General features: G+C 37.4%; 1 protein-coding gene and 1 non-coding gene across 6 annotated transcripts; both read right to left on the bottom strand.

The window, feature by feature from the left end:
- Positions 1 to 3,213: 3,213 nt before the first annotated feature.
- On the bottom strand, positions 3,214 to 18,361 carry LOC148843617 (protein FLX-like 4). Of its 5 annotated transcripts, none has more exons than XM_088957766.1 (4): positions 18,069 to 18,361; positions 4,528 to 5,146; positions 4,110 to 4,249; positions 3,214 to 4,015 (listed from the first exon to the last, which is right to left on the bottom strand). In XM_088957766.1, exons 2-4 carry the CDS (start codon positions 5,070 to 5,072, stop codon positions 3,645 to 3,647), a joined length of 1,056 nt encoding a protein of 351 aa, XP_088813892.1. In that variant the 5' UTR covers positions 5,073 to 5,146; positions 18,069 to 18,361; the 3' UTR covers positions 3,214 to 3,644. The 5 variants fall into 5 exon arrangements, with proteins under 5 accessions (XP_088813892.1, XP_088813894.1, XP_088813895.1 ...); XM_088957768.1 differs by having other exon boundaries at positions 17,904 to 18,266; XM_088957769.1 differs by having other exon boundaries at positions 4,528 to 5,141; positions 18,069 to 18,266.
- On the bottom strand, positions 11,811 to 11,913 carry LOC148843618 (U6 spliceosomal RNA). The gene has a single exon (XR_016103981.1). It is a non-coding gene; the product is annotated as a U6 spliceosomal RNA (small nuclear RNA).
- Positions 18,362 to 18,625: the final 264 nt, after the last annotated feature.

Below are 18,625 nucleotides of genomic sequence, written 5' to 3'. Positions count from 1 at the left end.
ATGGGTTGCGCAATAAATCCACTCTAAAATTATACATGTATGTATACATTTATATAAATATGTATACATATATGTATATATGTATATATATAAATATGTATAAAAATTTATATACATACAAATATATATAAATAGGGTCGAGTTCGAGATATCTAAGGACTAAACTCTGGCCCAGCCTGAAAAATAAAAATCTCGGCTTCTTGAGCCCAACCCAGCCTGAGGACCAAAAATCCAATTGCAGCCCGTGTGAAATTTTGGATTGGGTTGGTTTGGGCTCAAACTGGGCCCACCCAAATTGCACCCCTAGCCAATAATGTAGCCAAATGCCAACAGCAGTCTAATTACCCTCAACAGAATCTCTCCCTCTCTCTCTTGATCGTCTTTTTCATCTCACCAATGTCCTTCATATCCCTCAAATTGCTAAAGTCTACCTTCTATTACTCAATTTGCTCAAAATAATGATTGCTTCTATGCAAAGTCATCCCACTAAATTCCATCCTTATTTTTTGGTGAAGGATCATCAAAAACTCTCTTTATAGAAAGACTCGTCAAGATGGTAATTGTCAACTTTCGTGAATTAGGCTCCGTTTGATTCGCATGAATAGGGGTCTGGAATTGGAATTGGAATGGGGATTTCAATTATAACTAAGAAATCGGAATCCTATTCTCATTCTGATTGGAATGCCATTCCCCCATTTGAGGGAATGATCATTTCATGCCCCTCTTTTGGGAATGAAATCCCATTCCTTCTGATTTCACTTATCATTCCTATCTGAACCAAATAGACTATGAGAATAGACCATTCCAATTCCAATTTTGAAGAAATTTCGATTCTAATTCCAATTCCAATTCTAACTGCAAACCAAACGGACCCTTAGTGGATCACTCTCCTCTCGTTTTCTTTTTGTGTTTGTTGGTGAAAAGGATTCTCTTAATTCGTGGAAATTTAGAGCATTCGTCTTGGAAGACGGTTCAGCAACTTGTTTCTACTTTTGTTTTCTCAGTTGATCATGATAATATCATCTATTCGTCATCATTGTTTGGTGTCAAAGAGTCTAGATTACCTCTTTTCTCATATTCGTTTTAGGTTTTTTTGTTCCATTAAATTTAGTGTATTTAGACGTTTGGGGTCCTTACCTAATCTTTCTACTAATGGACTTAAATATTATATTTCATTTTTAGATGATTATAATCGTTATTTTTGGAATTTTCCCATTGATCACACATGTAGGATGCTTTGCCAACATTCTTGCAATTTAAATTATATGTTCAAAATTTACTTCCACGAAAAATTAAAAAAAAAAATTATAATCTGATTGGAATGATGAGTAGATCTCTTGCTACTTGTTTTGTTAAGGCTGCGTTTGGTTTAAAGGAAAAAATAGGAAAAGGAAAGGAAACCTTTATAAACCTTGTATAAATTTTCCTTCCTTTCCCTATCTTTTCCTTCAACCCAAAGTACTTATTCCCATGCTCAAAATGGTCACCTGACCATAAACATAGGCACACCATTGAAACATCTCATGCCACTTGTCTTGCTAAATATGATATTTCTCTATCTTATCTCTGGTGCTTATTCTCTCATGCTCAAAACGGTGCACCTAAACATAACCATAGGCACATCAATGAAACATCTCTTGCAACGCTATCTCAGGCCTCTCTCCCTCTTTCCTATTGGGATGTGCACTCCTGTTTCGAATGATGCTTGTCCTTTTCAACATCCTCCGGATTATTCTTTTTTTTTTAAGTTTTTGATTATGTCTGTTAGCCATGTTAGTGTCCTTACAACAAAAGTAAATTCAATTATTGTTTCTCTCTATATATTTGTTGGATACAGCCCCTCCCACAAGAATTACCATTGCTTAATTAGATCCTATTTTCGGTCCTGTTTGTCACAATGTTATTTTTTATAAGAACATTTTTCCTTATCAAACTCTTAGGGTCCGTTGACCAAGATAACGATTCTCTTTTACATTTCTATGAGATCAAAATTTTATTTTCCATGGGGTCCATGAAAAATTACTTACCTACCTGCAGGGAAAGTTGCCAACACTTTGATGGCATAAAATCATTCTTATTAATAATTGATTTTTATGGTTAAAACAATCATTGTCTTATTTACCCGGGTAAATACATTTTACTCATGTTCTGTTATTTCTGAGGTCAATAATTTCCCAGGTAAATAACTTCCCAAAAAGCAAATAGGACTTTAGTTCCACCCAATTATACTCCCTCCTCTTCTTCCTTAGGCTTAGTTTGGAAAGAATACAAATGCAAATATGTAGTTTGCAAAACCTTATATTTTGTATGTATTTACATAATACATATTTGTATTTGTACTCCTTCCAAACTGAGCCTTAGGTACATTTGTTTTGGATTGGACCTCCCTTGCCGTTTCCTTCCTCATCTCTCATTGATAACCAGCCCTCTTAGGGCCCTCTGCCTTCTCATGACGGCCCTTCCCTCTTCTCCTTCACCTCACATTTGGTCTTCTGGTTCTAATGAGAGATGCACAACATATACCTCAACCAATTTAGTCTTATGCAATGACCTAGTTCAAAGTAATGTGCACATGCTACCGGAATCAACTGCCAATTGCTTTACTTGCTCATGTTCATAACATGTCACAGGAACATTCTTACTTTCCCCAGGCTAACAAACAAATTGAATGGCGTGTCAATGTTCTGATGCAAAATGGCACTTGGGTTCTATTTCCACCTAGCCCTCTTATTAATGTGATCGGTTCTAAGTTCTCTGCATCAAACAAAATGCTTATGGCCTATATAGCAGTACATATATTTAAAACATCTCCTGTATTTGCATATTACCATCCATATACAACTGTAGCATCATGTGGGTAGGTGTGGAAAAAATTATTGTGGGTAGGAGACCATGGTCATTCAAGTTTTTCTCAACAGACGGGCGTTATATGCTCATGATACATTCAATCCGGCTGTTAAACCACTACTATTGGAACAACTGATTTTAATTCTGAAGTCAATAAGATTGTATAAATTTCAAGAATAGCTAAATTGGTGGTAACGATTGGACTGTTTGGAAGTAAAATACAAAGAATATCTGGGAAAATGCTACCACCATTCAAAATCTTAGTCACCATTCAACCAACTCTACCCCTTCCATTTAATAGACAGATAGATGTGCCTCGTTTCCAATGTTCCCAAGGATCCACTTGTTTTTTCCAACTACATGTAATTGACAGAGCAAATACATTCAGTTTTGATGCAAGTAATTAATAATAAACACTTGTTCCAAGAGTTGCTTTAGGATCAAACAGCAGATTTCAGTTTCTCTTATCAACCACACCGATAGAATACAAAGCTCTAAATCTCTAATCTCATTTAAACTATTCACTTCAACTGGAAAATATTAAGAAAAATCTAGCCTCCAGGAATACATTTGTAACATAGGCTTCTAGCGTGTTGCAGCTTGGTAGCTTGTATTGATGAAATTTCTGATATCCCATGCTTGCGGTGTGTTTCCATTCTTGCAGTTGAAGTCTCAAACATTTCCGGTAAACTTTTCTGACAATCTGACTCAAGCCAAATGGTATCTATATTTTTGGTGGGCTCATATATGATTATATGATAGAATGATGGAACACCACGACGAAGGTTACCCCACATTTATCTTCGGGCAACTGAAGTAAGGGCACCTCTTGTAGGATCATATGATCCTCCCCAACCACCACTTCCAACACCGCTAGCAACAGTACCTGCCGCTGCAACAGGCACTTCATTAGCACCAGTAGCAACACTACCACCACCACTACCAGCAACAGCAGGAGGTGGTGTTGCAGAGGCAGTGCCAGTTGCACCACCACCAGATGCAGAAGCAGCATTGGCGTTCCTGTAAAGATTCATCCCCTCTCCTGCTACTCCATCCATCTGAACTTGTGGCCTTCCATAACCATCTATGTAGATACCACCACCTTGAACAGAAGGTGGTGGGTATGAAGGATCTGCGGTTCCATAATATCCCCCATAAGGGTTTGGTGCTACATACAACATACCACTAGTATTAAGACATAAGAAAAGCAAAAATGAATTCATGTAAAACATTCCATCAGAATAACAACAAAGGAAAATTACCACGTGCTCTATTCTCTGCACTCAACACCTCAGCACGTAGTTTCTCCACCTCTCTTGCCATGGATACCAGGTTCCTCTCCATTGCTTGCATTTGCTCCACTTGCTCCATGTTCAAACCCTTTTCATACTCAAACGCAGCGCTTTTTTTTCCAACCAAAAAAACGAGACAGAAGACAGAAAAAACCTTTAGAACCACAGTTTACTAGCTGGTCAGGAACTACATTTTGTAGGCTTTGCAGGAGCCAAACTGATCCTGAATCCTTGGGATGTGCATATTCTGTTGTTCAGCCTTTCCCAAAGGTCAAGAAAATCAGTCTTGGAACTCAAAATTGGGATTTACACTTACAATACCATTTCCAACTTTCAAGATTAATTAGTCATGAGAAAAAAAAAAAAAAACCATAACAAAAATCCTTACCGCAGCCTCTGATGTTCTTGTCTCAAGCTGTCAAGCTTTTCATGCATTTCAGGTAATTTTTTAACCTCAGCATGGGTTTTCTGCAATTCTTGAGTTGTTTGCTGAACTTGGGCGCTAAGCTCTTGTCTGGCTGTTATTAGGCTCTGTGCCTCCATATGTGCCTGTTGCAGATCTTTCTTAATACTCTCACCAACTCGAACCTCTGCCTCCATTTTAGCTATCTTCTCTAACAAAACTCTAATCTGAATATCACTTTCTGTTTTAAGACTTCCTATGTGTGCCTGCAGCCTCTGCATTTCCTGTTGTGTAGCAACAAGCTCCTGTCTCAGGGTGACATGAGTGTCTGCTAATCTATGATTTTCCCTTGCAAGTCGCTCCATTTCTGTAGCCTGGACAGCTAACTTGTTCTCTAGAAGCTCAGGAGGAAGTGGCTCAAGAACACGCTGACCAGCAGGAGGGCCCAGTCCAGGAAATGGACCATGGCGCATCATTCCTGGGGCTTGGATTGGACGCCCCTCAAAAGGTATATGTCCTCTTGCAGCCATGTGTCAGGATTTCAGAATATGGAGAACATGAACACTAATTCACATAAATGAAGCCCAGTGGAAACAGACCTGTTCTGAAGGAATTGTTTGTTTAAGACAGCAAATGAGTCAACTAAGAAAAATAAAAATGAATAACAGGCAATTCTTAAAATGTTTCAAATGCTTATCGAAAATAAATAATTAAAAGAATAAAATGTATCAAATGCTTATCGAAAATAAATAATTAAAAGAATAAAATGTTTCAAATGGATATTTGCCATATCCCAGCATCTAAAACAAAAACAACTACTGATGTTTCTGCATACCCAAAGATAGCTTTTACTTTTCAAAAAATGAACTCTTAAGAAGGAATTTAAATACCCAATTGATATTAGATGTAGTCACTTGAGAAATAAATGTAACTCCTTAATAAGAAATTATGCATATTTTCTGGATCTCTTGCTTATCTAAAAACATAAGTCACTATTCTTAAGCAATCCTACCCTAGTTCTTGCTTGTTGCAGTGACTGCCTACCTTTCCCATTACTGCTCCATGTCACGATTCCATAGTCACTTGAGACATCTTTTAATGTAGAAGTTATATATGGCCCATGAAATCAATCATCTACACATGTCTATACTTCAATCTCGAGTGCAAAGTAACGAACAATTATTCACCAGTCTCCTTTATCCCAAAATAAGATGGAAAAAAGCAAGGTTGTCTCATGAATAACAATATGTAAACTTTATTATCCATGAACCATGAATAAGAGGTCCACACAAGTTTTGAGGTAATGAACTTCCCAACGAAACTACTGCTTTTTGGTAATGGATATCACATATTATTACTGAACATAGACAGATATCTAGTGCAATAAAAAGACTGCATTAATATTGTTGGTACAAGAAACGGATTTTATATTTAATTCAGTATTCTAAAAGTGCAAGCACCTTCATTCATCAAAAAAAAAAAAAAAGTGCAAGCACCTTACTTATCAAATAAAAAAAATGCAAGGGCCTTATAGAACCTGAGGTGCAAGGGACAGGGTGAGATGCATACCTTTTTGAAAAATTAAAAAAAAAATCAGAATGCATTGAAAAATGCAAACCTGAAATTTAAAAGGAATTAAATGTTTTGAAATGCCTACTGGTTCAAAGTTCAATCTAAAATACATTAACATAACATAAAAGGCATATTCAAAGTGAACATGTGGAAGTGAAAGCAAACACGTGAATTGCACTCAAGTTCTTCAAGCACTCAACAATTTATGCATGTTATTCAATTTGTTTATTCTCCTACTTGCAACTTCATGTGGCTAATGTGACGTTAAAAATCTTGCATTCTTAAATGGTAATCCTAGGAGGGTTCCTTGGGGCAAGCTCGAACAAGTCCATGCAGGGGTTTAGGGAAGCACCCTAAACCTAAAATTGGTCCAATGTATAAATGGGTTAGCTTTGTGATTTTAGCAGCAGTTCATTCTATTTTAGGATTAGAGATCAGATATTAGTTGTATTACTGTTGTTTCTTTAGGCTGTGTTTGGTTTGAAGGAAAAGGAAGGGAAATGTAGGGAAACATTTACAAACCTTGTATAGGTTTCCCTATATTTCCCTTCCTTTCCCTACCTTTTCCTTCAAACAAAACATAGCCTTAGTGGAAATTTTTATGTTGAGACCTTATTTGCAAGAACTAAAGCTTTAGGTATTTGAAAGGTCTTCTTTTGTTTCTTTTTCAAGTCGGAACAGTTATCAGTGTACAAACAGCAATAAAAAGGTAACTTACACATTAATAAACCATTACAAAGGAGTAAAACATATAGGACTCTAAAAAAATAACAAAAAGACATATTTAAAGAGGGCCTACACTTAAGCTAATGCACAAGGTGCACCAGGCATGTACCTTCGATGGAGTTATGCCTAGGTTCAGGCAAGGCACATACCTTAAAATGTGCCTTACCTGTGTGCCTAGGCATGCATTTTGAAACACTAAGTCAATTGGAATGATTTTTGGGTGTAGAGGATAATAACATTGTCAAGATAATTTAATGGGCTAGTGGCCTGTCTTATATATATTTGATATCACAAGTATTTATGAAATACTTTTGATTATTCACTTTGAGTGGAGTGTGTACATGTGTGTGTATGAAGGGTTCTGCTCAACTCAATAAAGTCGTGAAAAAAGGTCAAACACAGAAAAGAAAACACAATATTTAATGTGTTTGAAAGTGAAATTTATTATAAGATACATCAAATGTATCTTTTCTTTAAGAAAAATAATAGGCTTAATTATAAGCCTATGAGATCTGTTGATTTACTTAAAAGGATAATTATTAGGCCCATTTTAAACTCAATTAAGTGGGTTGGGACCACGTCTAAGACAGAAAGATAATAAGCTAGTTAAAAGCCCATTCAGGCTACTAAAGGAGTGTCCCATCCCTTGTTCTTCTGCTCTTTAAGTAGGACACCAGGTATATCACTCACTTTTAGAGAGGGCCAGAGGGGTAGTTGCATAACCAATCAAATCCCTATTAATCTCCCTAGAGAAAGATTACAGCCACCCTTCTAGAAACAGCAAGAAATAATTCTAACCAAAACATGGAAAAGACAATTCTTAAAGGAGATCGAAAAGTGGTGGTTGGGTGGATACAAAAGAGAGAAGCTGCTTTGTGGTGCTACAGTAATGAAGCAAAAAGGTTCAGGTGGTTGGCTAGAGATATGGAGGTGAGGGTTTTTTGGATCCCAAGGGAAGCTAATAGCTTGGTGAATAGAAAAGCAAGGAGTGGATCAGGGAAAAATGTTTTGGGCACAATTGTAAGAAAAGTAAAAGGAAACTCAAAGGGTAGAGAAAGGTAAAAGCAGACAAATGTTTTGAACTTCATTAATAAAATTTGATTGCAATTGAAAAAAAAAAAAACTAAGTTCCCCTCCAAGTGCAAGATCTAGAAGAGTAATGCCATCTAGTGTCAGATTATTCTGGCCACGGTTTACTGTGAAGAAAAGAAATGAGAAAAAACTTTGTAAAATTATTGTATATGGAAAAAAAGAAATGGCATTAAAAAGTTTCTTAATTCTATAAAATTTGGAAATGAAAAGAAATGTAACTAGAGTTGCTCATTTAAAGAGTTCTTTAATTGTTTATGTTATGTATATTATTTTGTTCAGTTCGTTTATTTCTCCAAGTCAGGATCAAAAGGTTTTCTCTACCCTTCACAGAGATGTAATTAAGGGAGACCTTCAAAATGATACCCCATATGGGTCTTAGCTGAAATAATAAAAAAAATATATTTAATTTAGTAAACTGTGCAATATGAGAATTCCTTCAATTGTTTTTTTTTTTTTGTAAAAGGTAAAGTAATTTTATTAGAAACAAAAACAGAATACAGGGAGAACCCCAAACAAGATACCTGGAGACCAAAAACCCAGAATTACATTACAATTTTAAAAAACTACCAGCACTCAGATGATCTCCCAATACCCTGGACTGGAGACCTTTTGCAGCTGCAGTCCAAGAGACTAATTTTCCAAAGGAACAGGTGATAAAATAGTCTACATCCTTGGATCTATTTTGGAAAATTCTTCTATTTCTTTCTGCCCATATGGTGCTGATCACCGCAGCAGGAAGAGAAGACCATACACTTTTTGCCATCTTGGACAGGCCTTGCAGTTCCCAGCACCACATTAGATCTAGTACAGTAGCCCGCATGACCCAAGAAAGACCCAAAGAAGAAAAGAAGTGCTCCCAGGCTGAAATAGAAACAGGGAAATGCAGAAATAAGTGGTTGCTGTCTTCTTCCACTTGATCACAGAGAACACATAACATGTCCTGGAGCTGAACCCCTCTTCTCTCCATGTTCTTTTTGGAGAGGCAGTTATCCAATGGTACAGCCCAGACCAAGGCATTTATTTTCGAAGGGGCAACTGGGTTCCAGATTTTCTCAGCAGGAAAATCAGTGTGAGAGGCAACTGTTAAATTCCTGGCAAATTACTTGACTGAGAACAACCCATCTGTGTTCCAGATCCATCTCCGGGAATCCTCTTCTATCAAATTCAATCTGGTTGGACGATATCTCCAGCAGCTCTGCCACTTGATCAACTTCCCAGTCCTGAAATTGCCTTCTGAAAGAAGGGCACCAGGAGCAGATATTACCTCTAACTTCACAGCAGTCAGCAACCAAAGCTTCCTGGTTCTCTGCAATTTTAAATAACTCTGCTATGGCCTGTTGCTACACCAATTGTCCTTCCAAAAACTGACTTACTCTTTGACAATTCCCCAGTTTTAAGGATAAACCTCTACTTAGAAGTGGAAACAATTCCATTATTTTCTTCCAAAGAAAGCATCCCAGAGAGGGGACGGAAGTAGTTACCCAATCACCTCTGTTTGTATTAAATTTGGCTGCCACTAGGTTCATCCACCATCTTTCCCTTTCTTTACCAAACCTCCAAATCCACTTAACCAAAAAAGAACTTCTGAACTTCTGAAAATATGGTTCAGATATTCAGTAATTTGTGCCAACATCCACAAATTAACTTCTGAAAATTTCACTTCTCAACTCAAAATTATAACCCTAGCTCATAATTGAGTTTATCACTGAATTTATTTTTTATGCATTCACCTGATCCAACTCCAACAGAAAATACAGACACTAGAACAAATACCAAAATTACCTTAGCAAGGATGATGTACAATCAAATTTGAACTCAGGTTCAGGGAACAGCTCCCCACCCCCACCCATTTCGCATACAAAACATTTTGTTTGTAAGAGATTCTTGGGAATCCATGGCATCTACACATCTTGATTGATGAAGATACAAAAAGAAATTTAGTTCCGACTTCCAAGTATTGGTCCTTCACAAAAGAATAAGCTTACAAAGGTGGTGAATCGAAGCGTTAGTATGTGATCTAAATCCAAGAGGGGTGATTTGAAATATGATAATCTGCACAGTTTGCATAATGAAGCCTGACTCTTGGACAATAGACCATTCACAATTTGAGGACATGCATGGTGTAGACCAACAGGCCAGAGCTCTTATTCCACTTCTAGTTAGCATTCAGATTATGATAAATGAAGTTTTGTTAAGGGAAATGACTATAGCACATCCTAGTTTCAATAAACCAGGTACATGCCTAGTCAAAACAGGGGCATATTTTGTCTTTCAACATATGTACTCTCAAAGATTTTTTTTTTGACAAGGAAAATTTTACCAAAACAGAAAATGACTTCATATAACATACAATCTTTATTGAGAATTAACTCAGCAAAAAAAAAAATCAAAACAACAACTGAAAATCATTTCTTATTACTTCAACACATCCTTTTTGGTCTACCCTTAGCTCTTCTAGCCTCTCCAACTCTATCCCATTTCACTAAATTCAATTTTCTTCCTCCCCTTCACATCCCGAAGAAAATCTCTTTAAATCTTTTCAATCCTACTTGCACTCTTAAAATGGACAAGTAATATGTGGCAAACTTACCAAAGCACTTTTGATTAAGGTAATTAAAATGGCGTGCCCAAATCACTCCCCATCAATGTTGTTAAAATCTTATGATTTATGATACAGTTCATGATTTAAACCATGAATCTTAAGGGTTTTGATTAGAATCTTATGCCTGAATCCCTTCCTACAAAAATAAAATTGTAAGATTTTTGCTTGAACCCTACATTTTGATTCTCACAACTAAGATTCCTGCAATTCACTACGATTCAAATAAATTCAATTAAGAATTAGTTCTCTAATTTGTCATTTTTTTGGTTTATAGTTTTTTCAAGGGAGATTTGTTTTTGAAATCTTTACTATAAAATGGCTTAGTTATGTTATTTATGACCGGACATTGACTCTATTTTCATCATATATAGGTTAAAGAGCCATTGTAAATGGACAATTTGACTTCCAAATCAATCTTGATTATATCATCTAAGGGTTATCTTGTACAACTGGTTAATTCTATCGTTTAAGTACATATATAGTAGATATAGATAAAAATAGGGTAAAATCATTTTCCTATATATAGCCTTTTAATATACCTATTCTATATTTAATTTTTTACAAGTTAGTGAAAAATAAAAATAGAAATAATCTTATGTCTACAATACGATTCATGATTCAAATTGATTTGAGTCATTCGACTTTCTCTACAATTTATTATATGATAACATTTTTCAAAACATTGTCCACAATTATGAATGGGGCTTATTAGCCATAACCTAATATCAACAACCCAAAAAAATTCTATACTTGCATTAATGTTATGAAAAATCTACAGAAGATTGATTGAAGTTATCATGGTGAGCTAAAAAAATTGTCACAACACTCTCATGATGAACCATGCTGAGCTAACATAACTAATTGACAAACCTTTTCATGCTTCTTAGCTTGAGACTAGACTATTACACATTTCTTCAGAACCAGGGATGAAGTGCTTTTGCAATTATCACCTAGGCAACTAGGCAACAATTAACGATGTCAAGGGAGCTGCATGTATGCTTGAACCAATGTTTTAAAATGCGGAGGTGTGACGCAAGGCGTTCAACTACCTTGAGGCGTGAGGCGTAGTTCAGAATGCAAGAAGCATAAGCCTCCCGAACACAAGAAGGCATAAGCCTCCTTAAAAGGAAGGGGGTTAGGAGGAAGGGGAGGAGGATGAAGAGGAAGCGGGGATCTGATTTTTTCTTTACTTTTAATAAAAATCTTTTATATTGAGAAGAATAAAGATGCATAACATTAGTTAAAAGGGAGATCTTTTTATATCTGATTTTTTCTTTCCATTCCCTTTCTTTTCTCGATTTGTCCGTGTCATCCTTGCCCAGGGGCCGATGCTAATCTCTCTGTATCGTTCCAATTTTATCAGATGTCTCCGAAGAGACCTTCCCTTTCTTTTCTTTTCTTTTCTTTTCTTTTCTTTTCCTTTCCTTTACTTTTATTCTTCTTTCTTTTTCTGCCTTTTTATATAAGATGTGCATGAGGCGCATGAGGTGTACGCCTCTAGCACGCCTCATGAAAAAAGCGTATGACGCGTACACCTCTTAAACCTGAGGTGTACGCCTCAGAGGTGTCAGTGCCTTTGGCATATGCCTCAGGGCGTTTTGGAAGCACCTCGCCTGGAGGCACACCTCCAGGCGTATGTCTCCCATGCCTTTTAAAACACTAGCTTGAACAAGAGTACATATGGGCGACTGAATTTGATTAAGAGGAGTTTAGTGGGTCATTTTGTTAATTCAGACCCAGATGAAGTTGTGGAGTGGGTGGCTGCTGCTTGGAGGCCAAATAGTTTTCTTCAAGTGAGGAAACTGAATGATGGGTTCTTCTTGTTCATTTTCAGAAATGAGGAGGTAAATGATAATTTGGATCGACAGCATACTCAATTTTGGTCAACTGATTTGAGGATTGGAAGATGGAACCCGCTAGTAAGTCCAACAAGTTTTGTGTGGATTAACATTTATGGCATTCCTCTTTACGCATGGTGTTTTCAAACTCTTGAAGCGGTGGATGTGTGTGTAAGATTTAGATTTGTTGGTTCTAGGACAAGCTCCTACCAAGGTTCAAAAATTTGACACGATTCACCCTGTATTGGTGGCTTAATGATACGTCCCTACAAAAGTCATATAGAGGTCTGACCTGGTTCAGGGGGTAGACCAACCTTAAACTGGCCCCTATGAACCTGTTTCCAAGAAAAAAATAGGAGAATGAGCTTCAAAATAGACCATTATGCCCCTACTGGCATATTGGCCTATATCAATATTTTAAACCTTGACCCCTAGAGGAATCTTGTTTATGCGTGTATCTTGGTCGAAGTGGATGAAATCCATTTGGTGCCTTCTTCTCTATCTTTGCGAGTTACTGGAAAATCAACCAGTCTGAGACTTGTGGTAGAGGGATCTTATCCGAAAAAATGGGTGGAGAATATGGGTTTGTGGGGGAGGACCAGAGGATGAGCAGTAAGAACTCGTAGATTCCTAATGAAACAGTTGGGAAGTGCAACAACCAGTTCAACTTGAAAGTTTCAAAGTAAGAGGATGAAGACAAGGGTAGTTTGGGAAATACAGATTAAATTTCCCCCATGGAAGGCAATGAATTGGGTCTCAATAGGAGTGGTGGAAGTGGGGATTTGAAGAGTCAAGGGGAGTCCCAACCAAAAGCGGTTTCGAGTTCCAACCTAGGTCCTCTTTCATGGTAAAGTATTATGGATGGTGTACAAAGAAGGTTGGTGGGACACATTGAGGATCAGAAGGATAATGATGTTGGGCCAGGTAGATAAATAGAGAAAAGCTTGAGTATTGGAGTGGAAAAGTCTCCTTGGGCCATGAAGTTGGTTAATGGTCTAAGTGGCGAACTCCTTTTGAGGCCTAGAGTTAATAAGGAGGGAGGTGGGAACCAATTGTCTATGTTCCCAATTGAAAAAAATCATGTAGTCACTTTTAAAAGGAAAAATGTTTTGAATATTAAAAGGAAAACTAAGGATCAAGTCAAGGAGATCTTTAGAGGTAACAGTCGAAGAGGAGCTGCTCATTGGCTCTATTGCCGGCCATTCTAATGGTATGGATGATTTGTCCACAGGGGCTTGTGCTCTTCGTTGTGGTGAGTCTACTGCGGTGTACAATGTTCTTGTTGTTCAAGACGATGCTCTCAAGCCATCTCAAGAAGCTGGCCCTTCTTTGGTGGAGTTGCATTTGAGAGATGCAAAGGAGGAAGCTGAAGGGGTGGAGTTGCGATTAGGGGACAATGAAAATCAATCAGATGTCATTCTAAAAACCAATGAAATTGTTGGGGTTGAAGAGGCTGACCCATTCGGAAAAGCAAATGATAAGTACGACGAGCTATTATCTGTTTCTCTAGTTTGTTTTGAGGAGGTTGTGGCTGGTAAGCTAGGTGTCAATTTGGGTTGCAAGAGGAAAATGGGTGAAAGATGTGATTCTATTAAGGTTCGATTGGTTCTAAGAAGCTTTGGGCTTCTAGAAAGATACATATTGTACATGTAACTGAAGTTTTCTCTAGACTGAAGCTCAACCTATTTGGCATTGGTCCTACAAAGAATTTTAAGAAAGCTTATAAGAGAAAGGGCGTGAAGAGGAAATTGTGGAATTAGTTGATCCTAGTGGAAGAAAACTGAATTGTCATCCGCTTTCAGTTTCACAGGTAGTTAATACTCAATAGCAAGACAAGAATACTGAGGAATGGATAGAAGCTGACTTCAGGATAGCAAGCACAATTTTAGGAGAAAAAGCAAAGAAGAAAGTTGCACCAAATTCTTATTTAAGAATTTCAGACCCTAACATAGACTTGTCTGGGCTTGCCTTGAGGGACGTGGTACAAAGGCAACTCATAGAATCAAGAATGCAATAAGTTTTACATCACATTAGCTACTAGAAGCAATGCAATTAAGGAAAAAAAGAGATTGTGTGCTTTACATGCTTGAAAATGCTTTATATGTTTGCTTTGATTTTTAAGTTTTCATTAGAATATGCTTTACATGTTATGTTTATGTATTTTAACTTTAGATAATAGATTTCTTGAAACATTTATTTTAAAATTTAAGTTTATATTTTTTATTAACATTATGTTTAATATTTTTTGAATTTTTTGCATTTTTATTATTTTTTGGCTTTTTTTTTACTTTTTTAATTTTTAGCTTTCTTTTGTAATTTAGTGCCTTGCTTAAAAAGGCACAACCTCACATTGCACCTTGCACCTCAAGCGCAAATTGGCCCTTGTGCTTTTAAAACACTAGGCCCACTAGGTCCAGAAGCCCAATTTGAGCATCAGAGAAATAAGTCTAGAGAGAGGAAGAAGAACAAGGAGTGCTAACACTTGCTACAATAAGGCCATCAATGGATTTCTCTTCCCTCAGGCCCACTTAATCTCAGAACCCCATGATAATAATAAAAGTCTGCCCGACTTGAATGGGCCCACCTTGCAGCATGGGGCCCTTTATTTCCTTGAGCCTTGGCCAAATAGAACCACAGGAATCAAACATTAGGAATGCAGCGATGGGATTGGGTTTGGGTTTTAGAATTAGGCCCACAATAGTCAAAGTCTGGTTGCACCTAGAAGTTACTAGGTACGCTAACAGAAATAGGAACCACTTTTTAGGAAGTGGATCGGGTTTGGGTTTTAGAATTAGGCCCACAATACAAGCATCCTTCCTGATCCACACAGCTAGTGAAAAGGGCAGCTGTTCAAAACTTGAACAGTGTGTCTATGAATCCAAAAAGAAATGGAACCCATGTGGACAATTCGCAATTCGCTCACCAGGACATCTGTCAAAGATGGGCCAGCCACCAGCCCACCTCTCTCTGTGCCACTAAGATCAACGACTAGGGGTGGAGCTTGTCTCCTCCTTCTAGGATGATGCATGCGACATTTTTTCAAGCCTTCGTTGTGTTGAGTAATTGAGTTGAATAAGACACCTGAAGAACTTGCTGAAAGTGATCAGAATTGGTATTCACCCCCATCTGAAATGGCCTCACAACAAGGGAGTCTCCAACCCAGCCCTCTCTGCTTTCTGAAGGAGAAACGAAACATGACCTGAGGAGAGGGCATCCCAACGGAGACAGACCTGGGAAGGGATGACGATCTGACATTCAGCATCTTCCACTGCTAGACACAGGAGATATCTACCCCCCCCCCCCTCCTAATCACTAGTATTTGGTAGAAAGTGAAGACCAGATGATGTTTACAGTCTCCCTAGGCCCTCCATACATCTAAGAAAAATAGGTAAACTAGTATTCTCTTGTCAACATGGTAAGAAAGAAATACAAGGATCTTAATAATTCATACCATAAAAAACCCATACATCATAACAAAATTGTGTTAATTTTGGCAAGGCATTAGTCTTGAGAAATGACACTAAGATTAAAGAGGTAGATGCATAAGCATATTTATGTGGAATATTTGTTACTGCTGGAAGCTGCCTGGCCTGAGGAGAAAGGGTAAGCTGATCTGAAGCACCATACCTATGGCTATTCTTGTGACCATTTGGTCTGAGAGAAACAGTCGCATTTTCTGTAACAAAGCAAAAAACATAGATGATTTGATACAGATATTTGCATGTAAGCTTGCATCTTGGCGGTCAGTTAGATCTGAATTTAAGCATCAAAATGTATTTCAGATGCTTTACTCTCAGTCTGTTTGGAGTCTGTAATGAGGTTCCCTTCTTTCTCTGGTGAGGTACCAGGAAGTTGTTGTAACGTTTTCTCTTCTTTAATCAATAAATTCTTACCTTACCTTCCAAAAAAAATCAGGATTTTAGTTAATGGAAAATCATATCCCTGTATAGGTATCCGACAAGACTAGAAAAGGCGTCAGATATGGAATTTACATTTAACATTAGATGCATATGGCATGATATGTCACATTTGTACAGATATCCATGTATAATCGATTTTGAACAAAGCACACCAAGAGAGAGAGAGATGAAAACTCCTGTTTGAAGAAGTTGATTCTTTGTTGGACATTGCTCATGGACTGCTATGTAAACCAGAAAAGCCAACCTAGATGGGGCAGCAGAATCCTACACCATAGAATGGGGAAAGTCCCATGTATCTACACAATAGAAAGAACAAATACAAAAGCAGCCTGAATGATCCCATGACCAATCTTAGGAGCCCTCTTCATTTGGGATAAGATAATAAAATTATAATTTGGTAATAAGAGAGGAAAATGATTTTGACTTCCTAGGCTCCTAGCCATTCAGATTTCTTGGAATTGGGGATTCCACTTCCACACTATGCATTAAGAGATGACTTCACAATATTCTTACACCTTTGCCTCTCTATCCTCCACAAAAAAAAGGAGATGGATACAGCTCCACCAGAAGTTTATAATCACACCACAATTAACACCAAAATTTGATCCTCAAAGCATCCCCAATCTTGTATTTGATATCGATGCCTTTGAAAAATTCCAAGCAGGCATTTTGAATTCCCCTCATCCCCTCCATATGAAATAGCCATATAAGGAATTTATTGTGACTTTGTTATTGATCAAAAAAATAGCCATATAAGGAATTTATCCACCCTGGGTCTCAACTTCCTTCCCTTGGGCCATTTTTGCCAATTATAACTTTCTGCCACAAGGCTTTGAGTGCAGAATTAAGGTGCCACCACCATTTGCTGAAAAGTGAAATGTTTACCACACTATGGTGGCTGATTCCCAAACCCTCACATGCCACCATGGAATGAACCTTTTTCCAGTCCACCAAATGGTATTTAAATTCATCATTCAGTCCGTCCAAAGAAACTTGCGCTGAAATATCTCAATTCTTCTGGCTTTACTCATCAATAAGGGGAAAGGGAGACAAAATAATTAGGAAGACAGGCCAAGACAATTTCGATTGGAATGATATTACCACATTTTGATAAGTATGAGCTTTCCATGAGGCTATACTTCTATCAATCCTTTCCAGAATAATATCATAAATGAATACAAATTACCTGTATTGATAAAAAAAAAAAAAACATTTTCCTATAAGAGCTGAATTTACATCCTTGATGGGCCAGATAGCAATCCCACCTTCTCTTTAAAAGTTCAAAACAGTTTCTAAAGCTATTAGATGGTATTTTACAGTAGTGCTGTCAATTTAAATGATGCCTGAATCACCATAAAAAGGTTTTAGGTATCTCTTATAGTCCCACATTAAATTCCGATTAATTTCCAACTTTAAAATATTATTGCAAATTATACAGAATTTGGATCGCCAAAACAAAATATAGGATAATAACCCAAATACCATTTCACCTCAAACTTCCGATTCTAATGTATCATATTATTACAAATTCTTATTTATTTAACTTCCAAGTCTTGGATGAAAAATACTGAGAAAACGGAAAAATGACAAAGTCGGAGTCCAAGATTCTACCGCCAACCAGAGAAGAAGAAGAAGTTGAAGGGAAAAATGCCCCTATCTTCGACGAGAAACAGCCAACCAGGTAAGAAGAAAAGGAAGATGAGGGGAGCACCGCCCCTGTTTTCAGCGCATAATGGCCGACCAAGAAGAAGAAGAGGCGGAGGAGGAGGGACGTACCTTATCCCACAGACGCCGCCAACCTCCGGTAGCAGCAGAACAACCGCACGAACAAATCAGACTTGAATGCAGCAGGCTAGGGTTTCAAATGGTAAGAGAATATTGAAAAGAAGAAATGTTAAAAAGTAAACACCTTTATTGTTTTTCTGGAGATGGGACAGAGCAAGGGAGTGATTGAATGACAATATGGCATGGCCTTTCATTCAAGGCTTCAGACTTCACCTTTCAGTCTCTCCACACGTGCTTGTGGCTCATATCCCGCACATCCGTGCCGATTTTTGCCTTGGCTTCACGTCCAGACCACCATCCCTCATTCTATTTATTTTGGTCTCTTCGCACTCTATTCATAACAAACCATAAATTTTCAAAGAAACAAGAAACCATGCATATTTATTATTCTCTTCTCACTATACTTCATATCTAAGGCTGCGTTTGAACCGATGTAAAACATTATAGGTGTAAAAGTATATTGACATCAAACAATTAAAAGTTAATTGTTTGAATTTCAAAATGTGTGTATGAAAAAAGCGGAAATCCATATAAAATTCTGCTTTAAT

This window comes from Nelumbo lutea, chromosome 8 (assembly GCF_056320005.1).
Source record: "Nelumbo lutea isolate HS-2025 chromosome 8, American lotus-T2T, whole genome shotgun sequence".
In the NCBI taxonomy this organism is placed as follows: domain Eukaryota; kingdom Viridiplantae; phylum Streptophyta; class Magnoliopsida; order Proteales; family Nelumbonaceae; genus Nelumbo; species Nelumbo lutea.
The sequence above is the reverse complement of the archived record's forward strand: the minus strand, read 5'-3'. Positions and strand labels throughout refer to the sequence as shown.